Here is an 18,599-nt window from a genome sequence, read left to right as displayed (position 1 = left end):
TTAGTAGTGTAAAATACATTAGCTGCAATGAAAGCTAAAATTACAATAAAGAAAACTAGTTCAGCATACTGAAAAAAAAAAAGAAATTTTATTCAAAGGATGTAATACATTGAATGTGTAAATTAATTAGTTTAATAGAGAAGACAAAATGTAGTTTGCGATTTGTTGTAATTATAATAATAGGAGCGATGCACTTTTAAAGGCATTTCCGGCTATCTATTATAACGATCACTGAGAGGTGAATTGCGTGAGGTGAAAAACAGGACAATATGGTCTCATGTATTGAATAAATGCTTTCATATTTGAAAGTTGGTATATAACCAGGCCTGTGATCTATATTGAAACTTAAATCACCCTCTAATATTGGAATCGCCTTTATGAGCTTGCAATAGAACAACAATATCAACCGTGACCTTGATTATAATATGCGACACAATTACGATTATTAAACACCATCAGATTGCCTATGTAATATACTATAATGAAATGTAATTTGTTAAGTATAGCTTAGGCTATACTATTCCAATTTCATCAATTATGAAAATACAATTTAAGTACAACATCTGATGTGATATTTTTTCTAAATCACCTCAAGAATGAAAACTCTGGATTTGTTATTTAGTTTATAGATAAAATCATTCCTAATTCCAAACTGTAATCAAATTGACTTCGTGTAGCTCATCTTCCCCTGTACCTAGTTCGTTACGGTATTAATATTATGTTCATCATCGGTTACATGTTATGGAGAAATCTTAAAACTTTGATAACCTTTCTAATTTATACGTTTATAAACGAGCACAACACCTATAAAATAATTGAATATTCTTTATATTAAGTGAAGTAATGAGATTCTACCATAACATAAATGAAAAATTTGTGTTTTTTTTTTTTTTGCGCATCAGAGAAAATTTCCACCAAAAACTATATAGAAATATTGATGATACCACTATACGAAACAGAATAACCATAACTATAATCATAAACACAGGAACAAGAACAAATACGACGTGATGATATTGATAATAAATAATAAATGCATCTGATTGAAACTGTTTTTTTTTTAGTTTGAGGCCTTCTACGAATTGAAATGTCATACTACCAGAGAGGTGTTTAAACATCTCTGTGTTTAGACAAAGGGACAACATGCCGACATATATGATTATATATTAATGGACTCGTGAAGATTGTATACATGTGTTTCTCCATCGAATTCTTCTCCATTTCTTTTCATTATTTCGTCACTTGATAAAAAAAAATACAATATTCAAAAATCAAAACACAAAGCAAGACAATAATAATTTTTTTATGGAGATGGAACGAATTGAATTAAAATTAGAATATTTAGTTATAAAATGCATTAAAATTTAAAATGTTTAACTTAGTTGCTGTACAGAGAATTCATAAAAAGTATTATAAAAATTACCATAAAAGGTACTCATGGTACTCAAACAAACAGTGGTCAGGAAAAATAATTAAAAACTTCTTTTGCCAATTCTAATCAAGACATTTTCTATAATACCCTGAGGAAAACATATAATCTACATACGGATCATATTTGTCTACCACTTCAAATACCTACGTAAACACTTGACATTTTGTCTCCTAAAGAAATTTAAAATGAATTCGTTTCGACTGATTCGTTTTTTTTAAAGAAATTTGCTAAGTTTTGTCAGAATTTATTCTATGATATGCCGATGCATCGCTACACTCAAAAGCCGTGTCCATTCAAAACTATTAGTTCGTAAACATTTTCAGCAGCTTGGCTACTATCTTGTTTTGAAGGTTCATTGATTTTAAGTTACGATATCTTTTCTTTGTTATTTTCACCAGTGAGTTAGTATTAATAGGTCCATGGTCAGAAAACCCCAAGCGCGGTTTTTTTTTTATAATTATAATTAACGACATGCATAGCCTATATTTATCACAGTTTATTTCAGCTATGTATGCCTATCAAGAAATTCGTCTGTAATCAACCAAAAGTTGTTTATTTCTTATACACTGTAATGTCTTGAATACATGGTTTATTCGATTCGATTGTTTTAAACACTTTAGATGTTGCCGCCTCGCGCTTTCCATTAAATTTCAACCAGCTTATAATCTTGGCTGATAGTGATACTGAAAATAACTAAACTTAAACAGCATCGCATCTCTACGAGCAAGACTAACAAGTATTTTTTAGAAGAAGACAGAACATTGTGGTAATAATAATTATTATATGTTGTGTATCACACTAATCTTCTTGCACGTATCTGTTTTCTTTTCCTTTCTATATTTTGTGGTTAAATATATTTGGAATTAAAATTAAAGATCTTTATTATTCATATGTTTTATATTTTGATTGGCCTTATTTTTGCTTAATGGTGATGTTTTTGTTGGTCTATTTCATAACATGTTAGTGCTGTGTAAAATGGGTTCTTTAATATCAGCCTAACTGAAAGGTAACCCTGTTAAAAAAGTTGAATAAATAAATATATAAATAATTAGTCGTCGGAAATAATGTGTTCGATAAATTTATGTTTAGGCGTATATTGATTTCAATTTTTTTTTCTTTTTCTTCCAGTAATTATTTAAAAATAATGTTCGTGATGTGATATTCTATTTATTACGTGCTCAGTTAAGTAGACCTGCTTGGTAGGCCTATACCTATAAATGATATTTTGTTTATGATTGTTTATATTTTAACCAACTTCTAATGTGTTTTTATCTTGCGTTAAGAAAATTATAAAACCTAGTCTATATATCTAAAGACTGTATTTTGCAGGCGAACAAATATGAGTTGTCTGGGCTATTTCTCACTTGAACAGTCCATGGAAGAATGAGTTTAGGGCACAGTCTGAGATAAATTAATGGATGTACTCGAAATAAATCATCTTTCAACAGCATTTGTAGACCTATTCTTCTACTCGAATATTTTTTAGATATAAAGCTGCAGAAAGATCATGATCAATTATCCATACTAACTATAAGCCTAAATTCTACATAAATAATAATTTTTAAAAAATAATATAAATTTGACAAATATATTTATATATACCATCAATTAAAACTATTTGTTGCAATACTGATATTAATAATCATATAATATATGATAACAATATTATAAACAATTATATCAAACGATATCAACAATAATATCAAATAATAATAATCATTTTAAACAACAATAATATAGGCCCATTATTTAATTAATATCAGCTACGAACAGCTAACAAACAACGGTAGGTTTACTAAAGGTAGAAAGATAGAATTAAAGTTAATAAAAAAATATCAATTATCAAATGGATAAAATAATTTCCTTTTTCTAATCATTACATTTCTTCCTTTGTCTATTATTTCAATAGAAACATACCCATGCTTATTCTTTCCAAATCTTTTAAATGCCTTTGTACAGATCTGTGGTTTATGCTTTTTCACTTAGTTGACAGCAATTTGCACATGTAGTTTCTTTGTTGTATCATTTGCTTCTACAGTAATCACAGTACCCTGTAAGTAGCGTCAAATAAACTTGCTTACCATATCGTTTATGCATATCATTGGGCCTATCATTAATGTATAATCATCAAAGACTTACCGCCTATTCTGAGCCAAAGTAATACCATTGATTGTTTAGTTGATCAGTGGCCAATAAATAAGAGTAATATTAAACGAATTGGTAATAATATATTATTAAGCTGTATTTTAATCGTCCCAGTCAATAATTATAAACGTTAATTTCGCTCAATTGGAAAACAGTTATGGTAAAACAAAATACCTACTGTGTGGTGGCCCTGTCCTATGAGTGGTTTTCAGTCAATACAAATCTATTGTGATACCATTAAGTTTTTTATTGTATTTTGTTGAAATGGTGAGTGGACGTGTTAGCCACTTCAAGGATGAGTGGATCCCGGGCACTGGTAACAATTGGCAATCAGGTTGCCAACAACCTATTCACCACGCGCTTGTTGTTTTGAAGTGTAATCGATGTCCATTTTCCGAGTTATTATTTCATAACGCAAAACATGGTAATTCGAAGCCAGAAATCGATATGGAGTCCAGGGTTCTATTCTGTACCCGCAACGTCCCACCGAGGGGTTGTGTTATCACAACAAACACTTAAACACATACCAAAACATGGTTACACTAATAGTCTGCAATTTTATGTGTTGAAATCCGTCAAGAAAGTCAATTGGCAAATCCTTTTTAAAAACAAATGAATATTTAATCCGGTAATCGATTCTAATCTGGGATTTCATGATAAACTTGTTTGTTAATGGTTTTATATACAGACAATTAAAAGGGTGTGAAAATGTTCATTTTGTCTGCACTCTTATTTTTATTAGGAAATTGTTCAAATGCACAGTCATATTAATAGACGTATACCGTTCATGAGAAGGAAATGCATGAAAAATAATCTGAACAATCACCTATCAATACGTATCTATTCAATTGCATAGCTAGTCAACTCTGTGGTGCAAACTGACAAATATCGGTGTTCAAAATGTCTATAACGCGATTTAAAACATTTAATCGAATAAAATTACCGGTACCGTACGTAAGATAAAATCTTCCGTTTTAAAAAAAATACTCTACATGTCCTATGCCTGATATAAAGAAATAAAGAATGGAAGTATAACATACATCGACCGATGCAAAAAATGTATGTTCGTGTGAAAAAGATATTTTAAAAAAGAATAATTTATAATGGTAACATTAAAACAATAACACGTATGAAAGTGACTTATGGTAATAGCAACAGCAATAATAATAATTAGTATTATTTCTATATCGGGTTAATGAGTTATGTCTTGTATGCTTAAACAGTTGTCCGTGGGCTTGATCAACCAGATAGTCAAGTGACCACCGGGCTAGCCAGAGTCGAACGCTTCATTGAAGGAACTTAGGAAGTCACAGCAGGTTGCCACGGTAGGAGGTGAACGAGATAACTACTGACCTGGATTTATTGGGCTAAACTTTTACGCGCAAAATAACCAGTAGTGAGGTGGTGTATCTAAGGGTAGAATATTGCCATGGGTGAAGGGATGTAAGGGAATGATTTGAGTTTAACCCAAGCTTCAAAATGAATTCCTTGCACTGGACTTAACTAAGTAATAAGTTACATTAAAACCTTAAATGAAATAAAATAAAATAAAACTTCACTCTAGCCGAATTCCAGTTATAAACCCTGGTGGATATTTCGAAAGCGGCGACTACAAGGTACAAGGACTGAGGGGTGTGGTGACTGACGAAAATGAGGTGGTAATATAGTTATATTAATCATTTTCCAGTAAGGAGAAAGAAGGGTGAGGAAATCTTTCTGAGAGTTTGGCACCGCTAATTCCTTTACAGAAGGACTGCAGCCCCCCCCCCCCCCACCATATGCAATGTCAAAATAAGAACAAAAAAGAACAAAGAAAGAAAAAGAAATAATTGATCTCCCAAAACGCCTGAGAGATTATTTTCGGGTGTCTAGAAAACAAATATTTCGTGGGACATGCCCCGGACCCCACTAGGCTAATGTTATCTCTATCAGCCCCACTTTCGGCCCCCACCTTTTGGACATCTCTGGATCCGCCCCTGCTTTAACTACACCACTGAACATTAATCCCCATTTAAGAAAGGTGGATAAAGTGAGACCATGGAGGTATAATGTGAGACCTATTAATCATGTTAGATGGATTAAACATTTATTTAATATATTGCATCCTAAAATAAGAACTATTAATAACAGAAGACAGGGACAGAGCACTTTAGAGCGATAATTATTTATAATACTTTTTACAACTTCAAACTACAGGAACGAGATATAATCATATCGCAATCATATTTAGTCGAATACATTAGTTATGGACAGGCCTAGGCCTAAACAATACATACTCATGTCTGGAATTATACCTAATATGTTTGATATTGTGTCATTAACCTACATTTTCGTCTCGTCACATTAATAAGTCTAGATGATAATCAAGTGGTTTAAAGTCATCAGCACGCTTTATAAAGCAAATACCATTCGACAACAAATGTTACATTACAGCGCTCACGAACTCCTAAATATACATCCCGATATCAGATACGTATAATAGCGTGATCCCGTAACAGACATGTACTTCCCACGGCACTCGGAGCGCCATGCGTGCTGTTAGCAATGCTACCAACCACCTTGTTCCCAGCAACAGGCTGCTTGCGTCTCACAACGCTCCAGCACACACCATTAAATTCTATTTTACACGTTTCGATATAATGGCACTAAAGCAATTTGTTATCGATTTCAAATATATCTACCGATAACTTCCATGTTTCACGAGAACACTTTTTATAGTAAACACGGTCGCCTACCTTTCAAAGAATTTAAACAAAAATACATTTCCAGAGTTGCTGATAGTAGTAAGGAAAGAAATCGTAAGAGAGATACGACCAGGTGTTATGACCACTGGTAGATTTATTCAAATTAGCTTTAAAAAAACTATTTTAGGAAGAGGTCTGTAGTTACAGCGTAATCGGATAAACAACAGGTATCCATCATTAAACACGTATGAACAAAAGCACACAGGCTTAAATCACTTCCATGCAGTCAATTCTATGACGGTGGTATCGTATGGTAATGAAGACACGGTAGGGTTGGGGAGGGGTGGGTAGGTTTGGTGTAGGGGAAATTCCATTAGATGAGCATAGTTAAGTCAGCAACGTTCCTAGTCTGTCTTAACCCTTTGTGCGCGCCTGTTACCACATTGTTTGTAGGCAGACATAAATAATACTGCTCTCGAGGCTAAAACTTTTATTGTTATATCATAATAGGCCTATTTGTTAATGAAAATATATTGGTTTTGGCCTTCCAGGATATTAAATATTTCAGAAAAATTCATATATATATATATATATGAATTTTTCTGAAACGAATTATAATATTATTGCACACATATTCATAGTTGTCATGTTCGTGTTACAAATAAAATAAAAAAATTAAAAGCCAAAATAACACTTTATTATCATTAGCAATTCCCATTTGTACCACCAATCAATATTCTAGTAGTAGTTGGATACGGGGTTGGATATCAATTTTTAAAAGCCTTCTCCACGTTGTATAATGACGCGTTTATTGCCATTTGATAGATTTTCCAGGACCCAATCCAGGTATGAAAAACATATCGTTCCAAAAATTAACTTGATTCTACAAATACGGTTAATTAATCACTTTGTGTCTAATAACGTTTTACACAGGGAAATATACATATATTTGTACATACTTGGTTATACTTATGACGTTATGCTGACGTTTGCAATTACCCACAAACTATAACAATTAAAAAAAATATAGAATTTATTCGTCTACAACTTCATTAAAGAGGTATTGTTCCATGAAAAGACAAAATTAATTAAAAATAAATTTGAAATTAACTTGCTCATTTTGCAGTAACATACAATTATTAACTTGAGCATAGAAATGATTGAATGTAAAAAATGTTTTATAATGCGTAAGAGGGGAATGTGGGGAGCAAGCTTTCTTCCAAGAAACTTTGATTTGTTTAAAAATATGGCTTAATGTTGCATTTATCGATAGAGGACACTACATAGAATTAAATAATTCCTACATTTTGAGCATCAGTTGTTTTATGACGTCATAATCTTGTCTGATATTAATTTTACTCATATTTTACAGGCCTATCTTATGACAAAATTATTCATCAACATTATTATAGTTCTAATGATCAAAACAAACAAACAAACCTAAAAACCATATTACTTTGACATCGGCTGGTGAGGCCAATTGAATGTCAAAATCTCTTGCATTGATGCTCATTGTGTTTTCCTTTATTGTTATTATTATGTTGTTAAGCGCCTCGAGGTTGTTAACATTATGTGCTATATAAAGATTGATTTATTATTATTATTATTATTAGGCCTATTATCATTATCATTATTATTATTATTATTTAATACAATAATTAAACCATAGTATAGTACTTAGTCACATCATCTACCTAGGCCTATCTATAACAGTTGTTTAAAATCACATCACCTTTGTTAGTCTTTTTGAAATATTGCTTACATTAAATTATATACATAATTTCTTTGGCGAAATTTTTCCAAGACACAGGCCTACATTACACTTTACATTTTTCCGTGTCGAGGTTATATCGCCGAACAATCGTTAGGCCTACCATTCATTTTAGGAGACGCAATTAAATTTGGAAGGCGTACCATTTCACATATCTATATATATCTCGATACTTGATTATTAACTTTTCAAAAGAATGGAATGAGGAGCCTACAATCAAGCTGAAGCCTAATGATGATTGGAGATTTTGAACCAGACTCAAACGATAACACGCTCAGTGTATAGATGGGGGTTCAATAACAGTTTATATTTCAAAATATACTACATCTGTATTCATCAATGTAAAAATCCTTATTATTGAAGCATATCGAGAATTTCATTAGCAAATGGACTACAGTAAATATGCTCCTCTTGAACGTCCAATTTACAAAACGTCTACAAGTGTCCTTGTGCCAAACATGAGAGGCTAAATTGTCCATTAGACAATATGACAATAACACACCGGGTCCTCTCCGGGTGACTCAATACTATGATTTGAATAACTCAAGTAGAACAAAGTAACAACTGACATCGATCACCAAGTAACTTTACATAGGCTACCTATTTAATATAAGATCGGCTATCCACGTATGCATATCGATACACACGGCCGCGCACATGAATTAAGGAGAGGGTCGATATAAGGCCGGTGACAGTGTTGCACATCATCACATGATGTGGCGGGCAAGCACTGCTGTTGGTAAGCCGTTAGGGGAAGTTAGGAAAGATTCGTCGAGAGAAAAAAAAACATAAAGCAACTATCAAACGATATTATTTTAACATGTTTTTATGACTACGACGACTGTACCGAGTGCTAGGGCGGATCATCCTTATCGTTATCATCATCGTCATCCTCTCATCATTATCATCATCATCTTCATCATTATCATCTTCATCATTATCATCATCATTATTTAATCATCATCTCTATTTTATTTATTTCGAATAATCGTCCAACAGGAAACAAAAACAGACATCTAAAATATTACTATTATCATCATCATCATCATCGTCGTCGTCGTCGTCGTCATCATCATCTCCATCGTCATCGTCATCATCATAGTTATACGCCTACTGTTACTCTTCGTTGCCGTCAACGGAATGCGAATACAAGATACAAGGTAGACCTAAAATTTACTGTCTCCAATAAAAACGAAGAAATGACAAAGCTCGCAAAAAATTCCACAATAAAAATACACTACACAAATTAATAAAGACAAAAAAAGTATTTAGGCCTACAATTCCAAAAAAGAAAACATTGATAAAAGCACAAAACATTTTAAATTATAAAATGCAGAATTAATCTATTCTATTTATTATTTATATAGTGAATTTCCTTGCAAATACATAAGGCTAAAAGCGCACGTAGACCCAAATTTAACAAACAGGGAGACCGCATCTTTGAGCCATGACAGTTTTAATCTTTCTCTATACTATGTCTGTCGGGATGTTGCCTTGTACCGGTATGTCGCGAAACTTATGGCACCACCACTGGTATGATGGATGAAAATGGTGTAAACAATTATTTGTGAGGAAATCATTGATTGAACTTCATCTTCTATCTGTCTACCACTTAGTCAATTGTCACCACATGTTTCATCAATAGCTATTTTTATGGCTGTCGACATTAAAGCGGTGTTATTGACATTGATTCTCCAATGATAATCAATCAAATATTACAACTGGAAATATGGTATGTTCGCCCAGGCGATTCATTTCGAATTGCAATCATCAGACGAAATAATATTAAAATCGAATAAAACTTTCAGAACTAGGCTTATAACTTGTTAATAGAGCGATGTGAAGCTCTATCCACACTATCAAATTTACTTTGACAAAAAAATGTGACAAGCCCATATATAGTAATGCTATGCCTATATATGGTCATGGTGTGATGTCATCATGATCATATATGGGCATATCACACTTTTTTGTCACACAAAATTTGATAGTGTAGACAGAGCTTAAAAGCAAAATTGGAATCAAATTATTGAGTAATTGTGATATCAAAAATAACAAAAGGAATAAAAATGACGAATGGGAAAGGCAGAATAGAAAAATAATAGCCAAACTACCAACCACTACCGTATCAAACTCGGATAGATTGGGTAGGCCTATAGGTCTATAGGCAGTGGCTCTAGGATATATTTTCTGGGGGTTGGGGGGCTAAGTTTTCCGACAAAGGGACTTGAGCTCGTAGGCCAGAGATGGGGGGAATGGTTTGAGAGGGGATTCCCCCTCCCAAATGAGATTTTTTAAAGAATAGTAACCTCTGGGTGGCCGGAATTGGCACTCTCCGACTGTGACATGTTGGCTTGGTGTGGGCCTATTTAGATATTTTTTTATGGTCTGACTGCCCGACCGAGGGCTTGACCTGTTTGCTAGGAGATTAATCCTCCTTGCCCCCACCCCTGCTGGTCACATCACAAAAATTTGTCACATAGAATTTTGATATGGACACAGCTTTAAATGAGTAAATGAGTAGTTCTCGTATCAGAATGGAAGCATCTTTAACCATCAACCTCTCTACTCTATAAGCCTGGAAATTTTTAAACCAAAGCAATGGAGGAAAAATACACAGTACAAACTACCTCAATATGTAAGGAATTGATTAAACCCGATTTAAGTATCACATATAGATACAATATATTTTAATATTAATACAATTCAATTACATATGCCATGAATAAGATTGCTTTTCAATTTTGAGTCCATTAGGATATAAGAAATCATATTATTGGCTTAAAACACTAAGAGTAGGCTGGCAATCTAGTCCACAAATGCGACATGATGGAGAGTAACTAGGGCAGAGTGTCACCCTTTATCCCGCCAAGCACAGTCTACCAAATCTTATTGAAAATTATATTACGAAGAACAAAAATGGATATTCGATATCTCGAGAGCTGGCCTATCATTCGTTAGACATTTTAAAACAATAAAGGTACCGTAATATAGGCAAATTTCATGATACATTTCGATTTAAATATTCACAGTGAATAGAGATTACTTTTTTTTGATAGATAATTACGGTACCGGTATTAATTAAATCGTGATATTAATGATGATAAAACGATAAACATATGATAATAAAATTAAGCTTAACAATAATGATAATAATACTAACAATTATGATAACGAATAAGAGACAGATATATATATATACAGGCCAACATATTATATACTTGTATTTAAAACTTGTAAAACTTGCAATAGGCCTATCTATTAAAGTCCTTAGTGTGATAATAGGCCTATGTTAATAAAGAATTGACAATAAAATAATCGATAATAGGAAGGTAATAATAATTATGAAGTAATAATGACATTGTTAACAGCAACAGCTCAGTTCGTTCACACTATTGTTATCAACTGAATATCATCAGAAGTTGAATGAGAGTTCGCACACAACGCAACATTTGCAGACGATTGAGTCCAGCGGCGGGAACGCCGTTCATGTGTTCTCAAAAGACAATCATTTGAATAATACAAATTAATATTGAATTAATGCAAAACATAATCATAGTTATCCACCGCGTAGAATTCATGATATTCCAACCTCAACTTCAATCCGTAACATATGGTGAAGCTGGAATTATTAAGCCATACCATAATTGTTATTCCTACGTTAGTGTTGATTAGAAACGCACAAAGCCGAAAGTGGGTGAAGGTACTCTGGAAAAGTTTGATACGTCAATGTATTGTTTAAATTTATTTGCAGAAATTACATTTCAACTATTTTGCTTTCCATAAGCAGAACATGCCATCTAGGCCAAATGGAAAAATATATTGGAACTACGTGTGTCTATTACACCAATAAAACAGAATATGAAACCTACGAATATGATGTACGGTATTGTATTTTAAATTTTTATTTATCTTGTTATTTTCTTCCTTACACACTATAATTTATATTGCCATTGTTTTGTATTGTAAATGTTGGTCGCATAATTAAATGAAACAAAATGTATGAAAATGTTTTCTCTGTTAATTTATCATTATACCAACCGGATCGATAATTTTCGATTGTCATTGCAAGCGCTGTGTCCCTAAGCAGCAACGTCACAATATAGACACATTTATTTTCCTATTGTTCATTTCTTACAGTACACTGTCATCATGAGAAAAATACTTAAAACATAGAGCAGTCGCGCTAGGGTTTAACTATTTTCATATTCAGGCCGAAGTTTGATTTGGTTAATCGCTGTTCTAGTTTTACATAACTAGGACCAACTGACCGGTACTGTAAGATTAAATTATCAAAGTCGTTAGCGAAACCTATACCACACAAAAACCAAGTGGTCCACTGATTATATTTAGATAATAATGATCATGCAGACTCCAAAAAGACTAAGAGAAGCCATAGTGATTAAATATTTCGTTCTTTATTCGAACATCATCAGGAATGAACATAATTTTTTTCCATGTATCATGATATGAAAAACTTTTTTTTATATTCAGTCTTTGGTTTGGCGTAAAATGTAATTTGACCTTGTTTCATATAATATATGTTCACGTTCATGAAACCGGGTTCTTAAGTAGGATGGTGCTAAATTATTCATTATCTTATACATTGTTACAGCTTCATTGACATATTGTTTTTTTTTCTATCTAATTTTGGCCAATTTAAGTCTCTTAGTGCCTGTGAACTGTAATCGTATCTGGACTTTCGAGTTATTATTTTCTGTAGTTCTGTTGTCTAACATTTCAAATGTCCTGGCCGCAATAAAGATTATATTGGGAAAACGGACAGATGTCTAACAATTAGAATAAAAGAACATTCAACAGGACCTAATAGTGTTTTATATTTGACCACTAAGTTCATGTGATGGTTTTCAACATATCATAACCATGCATAATTTAGCTATTAATGGTGATTATGATGATGCTCAGGGTTCTAATTTTCATTCTTTAATATCCAATAATATTAATGTTATTGACTTTTAAGACACTGGTCTGAATTATTATTTAAGGAAGCCCTGGCTATTTAGATGCTATAAACCATGTTTAAATACCGGATTAAAAGCATCAAAAGAACTTGCACTGTACAACTAGCCATTAACATCTAGCTTATTTATTTATTTATATTAATAATGTGTTAACACTATATCAAGATTGCTTTTGTTTTAAGGTATGTTGTTTATTCATTAATAATATTGTCACACCTTGTTTTACTTGATTGGTCAATTTTACCGGTTTCTCGCTTTTGATTGGTTAGTTAAGTTACTTCAAGTATATGGTCCCTATGGACAAAATTATGTTCATTCCTGAGAATCCTGATGATGTTCGAATAAAGAACGAAATAATGAATCAATTTGGCTTCTCTTAGTCTGTTTATATTCTGCATGATCTTATATTATACGGTACCACACATTTACATAAATAATGAAACAGAGACTCATTTAAATTTTATGCCTATTATTTTTATTTGTTGTTAATGTACATGGCCTGTTTCGTGCACTCCTTTAATGTTACAATAAAACCAGGAAAACCATTATACGATTCGTTAATACAATAGTTACCGATTCTTAATATGATTTAAACTTAAATACAAAAACAAATAGTGGAAATTACTGTTTCCAATAAATAAAGATAACGTTATTGCATAGAGAAAATATTCTATTTTCTCTATGGTTATCTAAATGGACTTAACGACGTGTGGTCGGTATATATCGGGAGTGTACCGGTTAATTATGATTAATGGATTATTGGAAAGTGTGTTGTCTAGACTAAGTTCATGAAAAGTTCATAAAAATAATGGTATCGCACCAGCACAATACAGCCTCATTTTAATTGTACCACACTGCAGATTCTGTACGATAGAACTACGTGTAACTTGGTCTTTGAATATAATTTTAGTGTGAGCATGTAAATTTAAATGCTCTCACAGTCGGGTTCTAAAGGCGACGTGAACAGAATAAAAAAAAAACAAACAAAACAAAAACAAAAACGAAAGGACGAATGCGGCACTTTTCTCCATTAACTTGGTCACCACAGACTGCCGAGGAACATAAGACGCACATAGTCAACCGCGCATGCTCTCGTCGTCTGATTTCTAGGAAGTAGTTATTAAAGTTGAATTTGTGAACAGCACAAAATGGTCAGTCATGAAAATATGTTTTGGGCCTTAACATAATAAAAGAATTGTTACACAAAAAGGAAAACACACACTTTCTACCAACTAAAACAATAAATAAGATTCATAATGTACACACTGGCATGTTTTCTCCCGTAGGTGAAACTGTACCAATTTGTTCAATAAAGTAAAATTAAAGATACCTCCACATTATATACTTAAAGTTGTACTTTAGTTTGTTTTCTCTTAAATTGCACACATAGATTTTACGGATTAACACACATTTGAAATTGTCATTCCTAAAATATCAATATTTTGTTAGGTAAACCATTAATGTATAATACTCTTAGGACGATTTTTGCACTAAACTACAAACTTAAAAAACTCAAATAGAATGACATTTTACATATAAGATCTTATTTTCCCATGTTACGTTTTTGTATTGAATTTAATTTACATCCAGTAATTCTGTGAAAAAGCACCGAGGTAGAGCTTTTTAACAAAATGTTGCAAATATTATATCTTACTATTATCACACAAATTTATCGCCTTCAGTCGATTCTTGGGTAGATTATTACAAAGTGGATTTACATTTTACCTTTAATAAATGAAATCACATAAATTATCATCAAAATAGTTTGAGTTATGAGTAAATATAGGCAAGATGGAGAATTTACCATTACAAAATCACAGAGATAGGCCTACATTAACAATACATATATACGCCTAATATTCATTTGGTATATTATGTTATAATAACATTATTGTCAGTAATCAGTCATGAAATTAACCATGATATGCATATTGAATTAATAAACATCATATATTACACAAGAAGATTTATGATACCCATGATAAAATACACAGGTTTTTTTAATTATAGGCCCAAAAAGTTTCTTATATGATAACCTGTCATTATGTTATGTATTTAGTTGTACCGTATATTACAGTTAATGGATATGTACCCAAGTTTTTCCCTAAATTTAGTCTCCCATCACTATGGAAGTTTTCCGAGTTCCAATCAAACTTAACTAATAAGCAATCAGGACATCGCTAAGAATATGCGCTTATCCCACAAACGCACGTCTTCGTGTATGCTTACAATATCTTTATGTGTGAGCTTAGAAACAATATACAAGTCGCAGGGCTTAGCGGAGAGGTTCACGTTTTAGTCATGTGACTGCACACTGCCAAGCAGCTTCTGAGCCCTTAACGTAGATGTAACCTTTAGCAACATGCTTTATGGCATCCAATCACAGACTAGAGAGTTACAGGATGTTTACAGGTGGGGTCCAAAGTAAATAATGAAACAAACTAATAAATGACCCACACCATGAAACTGAACGAATATACAAGTACTGTAGGCCCAGTAGCCATAGTAGTACTATAGGCCTAATAAGATCAATGATATAAATACCAATAATATTTATTATTTCAATAATAAATAACAAAAATAATAATAATAATAATAACAATAATAATAATAATAATAATAATAATAATAATAATAATAATAATAATAATAATAATAAACAATCATGATAAAACAAGAAACCTTGTCAGTAATTTTCTCATTAATATCATTATGTTTTGATTACAGCTGTATATACAAAGTTAAAAATAAAGGAATTACTGAATGTTAATAAGATATAATGCACAGCTCAAAGGTGATGCATTAAAGAAGGCACAATAATGTTACCTGTGAAAATAGATCAATTTATTGGATTATAAAATGTCCAACAAACCAATTTGTCACCAGGTCTAAGCACCAGGGATAAAAACGACAGTTTGATGCAAAGCAGAAAGGGTGTTAGAAAATGAATTAAAGGGAAAAGAAAAAATAAAAACGATATGCTGCTCCTAGCAATCAATATAAACCTAAAACATTAAAAATATATTTGCATCTCTTGGCAGAAATTGCATTACAACTTTCTGTATTGTTATTATTAGATATGTAGAACTTGGAAGTAGAGCTTTAACAGTGTTTGTGAAAACAGAAGATTTTTTTTCATTGACTACTTTCAAAATATTTAGTAACATATACAAAATTGTCTATATGAATTCACAGTCAATCAATACATCAATGGCGCCATCTTTGTTACTATAACACAAAACCTCAATATTTCTAGGCAAAATGTAATTTAAATAAATAATTTTCTATAATGAAGTAAAATTGTATTTAATACAAGATTTATATGTTAATGATACCGAAGACCAAAGCAAAGATAATTACATTTAAAAGAAATTTGTTAAATTAATCTCAATCAAAATTGTAAATAAAATATAGAATAAATATGTACATTCCAATAACCAAAATGTAATTTTAACTGAATAGTTACTCAAGTTACTTCTAAATCAAATTTCAGGAAAATGCATCAAGGTACCAATGATAGTGGTAAAGACAAAATTGTACAAGAAAAAAAGGTATATATTATTATTTAAAGGAAATTAAGATAAAAAAATAATTGTAATATTATAATATAATACAATATTGATATTTCTCAAAATTATATATTCAATATAGAATATATTTATTTTAACTGCGCCTTTGAAAGTGTATAACATCTCAGGGCGTTTATTTGTGGAAGGCGTTTATTCAAAATGGGGCTTTTATTCGAATAAATACGGTATATATTAATTGATAGCCATTTCTGAGGTACACCATCAAACAGATGAATGCAATAGATCCTTAGTAGAACTATAGAGCACACCCAACCTCACCACAGTGCTGACATGGGCAATGATTCGACACCAGCAAACCATTCAAGTAGGGGCGGCACTGGTGACGAAACGCCATGTAGTTACATGTATGTAACATGCAACATGAATTTACATGTTGTATAAGAAATTCACTTTCTAGTTTTTCTATATATACACAACTTTATGTGTACAACAAATTGTTAAGGTGGAAATCTTATAAGCTTTTAAAAACTTACTTTTTAAAAGCAAAAGTAAATTTTTTTTGTGTTATTTTATAATTTGTCATCAGCCAAAACAATGGAAGTGGATGCAATCATACTTCCATTTGATCTACAACTGACTAACAACACTAAATCAAAGCTACCAGTTGAGTTACATATAGAAACACAAAGAGTAGCGTTTATTCGTTGTTATGGTATCATTTAGCAGTTTTTGCTAGAGGACATATTCACTGCAGCACGCATGAGTCCTTGTTGCTTAACGGTAGACTCTTCCTCTGAAAAATATTCTGTATATGCTCCTGTTCCTCTTCAGCCCTGTAAAAAGACAAAAATCAACAGAATGTAATACTTTTGCTCATCACTACAAAAATGCTTTGTGTTGCAGAAGAAAATCATGTCTTCTCAAAAAACTTGAATGTATGCCCTCTGAACCTAAAAAAATCCTGAGAAAAGTAAGTGGAAGGGGCTTACAACAGAGTTCTGGTCCACCCGATCTGATGCCATGAACTAGATTTTCAATTAGTAGTACTTACCAGCAGTGTACACTATGAATGAATGTAATCCCTCTTTAGCAGAACACAGCTAAAGTAACCAACAATAATAATGTTCTGATGGAGTTGCTATGATTTATTTATTTTGTATATAAGAAGCCCGAATGAAGCAAATGCTTCATTATTGTTCGTTTGAAAAATAAAATTGTTGTAACACTTAATTTGCATAAATTATCCTACAGTACTTTTGTAAAATGATATCTTTTCCTCATTTCACAAAATAGCATATTTCAAATTAAGTATTTGATTGAATAGTTCCCTTTTGAAAGAAATGCAAAAAATAATGATCTTCAACGATAAAAACAATAAAATAATTATTAAGAATAATTAATAAGTAATATAATTGTTTCAAAATAGTACGGAGGAGCGAAATGATTCAGACTCGGAGCTGAATGACTTACTCTCTTTCCTGCTCATCAAGCTGTTGAACAAGATCATTTCGTTTATCTACAATAATAACAAGCTCCTCTAGAAGCAATTCTTCGCGTCGCTTCTCTGCTTCTGATTTCTGACATTCTAAGTAGAAGGAAAAAAAATCCAATGAAAATCAGAAACACCGCATTGGCTGTTATTTTATATATTTTATATCTAAATAAATTTCAGTGAATGGTTAAGTTGAATTGAAATGGAAGTGTAATGCTTCAATTATAAAATAACTGTAATTAAAAGGTATGAAAATTGTCTGCATAATACTTCATTAATTATTTATGATTTATCCAAAAAAAAAAACACATATGAAATTAAAATACACACTTCTACATAATTGAAAAATAAATGCACTGTAACATTTTAACATAATTTTAAATTGCCACTGTAATTTACTTATATCTTTTTTACAAATAATTTCTAAACAATTTTACAAAACATAACATACCAAATTAAATTGTTTTATTTATAAATAACAATATATACATAAATAACTCTGCTCACACATTAAAACGTATACAGAGTATATTCTATTATGTAATAGCAAAGTTTGTTATATT

The 18,599-nt window shown here is 31.7% G+C and overlaps 2 protein-coding genes across 15 annotated transcripts in view; both read right to left on the bottom strand.

The window, feature by feature from the left end:
* Nucleotides 1–6,460, bottom strand: part of LOC117107729 (homeobox protein OTX-like) — a 21,949-nt gene extending 15,489 nt beyond the window's left edge. For 2 of the 5 annotated variants that reach the window (XM_033249471.1, XM_033249474.1), the window contains exon 1: nucleotides 6,313–6,460. In XM_033249471.1, the coding sequence (XP_033105362.1) occupies nucleotides 6,313–6,340 (28 nt within the window). In that variant the 5' untranslated portion in view covers nucleotides 6,341–6,460. Of the gene's footprint in view, nucleotides 1–3,349; nucleotides 3,484–5,903; nucleotides 5,919–6,258; nucleotides 6,287–6,312 lie in introns of those variants that run through there. The other 3 variants (XM_033249473.1, XM_033249477.1, XM_033249475.1) reach the window with 3 other exon arrangements.
* A 7,006-nt stretch (nucleotides 6,461–13,466) lies between these two features.
* LOC117107758 (EH domain-binding protein 1-like) overlaps nucleotides 13,467–18,599 on the bottom strand; it is an 84,246-nt gene continuing 79,113 nt past the window's right edge. For all 10 annotated transcript variants that reach the window (XM_033249515.1, XM_033249518.1, XM_033249522.1 and 7 more), the window contains 2 exons: nucleotides 18,015–18,129; nucleotides 13,467–17,377 (listed from right to left, as the gene is read on the bottom strand). In XM_033249515.1, the coding sequence (XP_033105406.1) occupies nucleotides 17,290–17,377; nucleotides 18,015–18,129 (203 nt within the window). In that variant the 3' untranslated portion in view covers nucleotides 13,467–17,289. The remainder of the gene's footprint in view (nucleotides 17,378–18,014; nucleotides 18,130–18,599) is intronic.

The sequence above is a fragment of the Anneissia japonica genome, unplaced genomic scaffold (genome assembly GCF_011630105.1).
Source record: "Anneissia japonica isolate Jap-2015-1 unplaced genomic scaffold, ASM1163010v1 scaffold287871_len1641731_cov197, whole genome shotgun sequence".
NCBI classification, from domain to species: Eukaryota; Metazoa; Echinodermata; class Crinoidea; order Comatulida; family Comatulidae; genus Anneissia; species Anneissia japonica.
This window is presented reverse-complemented; position numbering and strand designations above follow the sequence as displayed.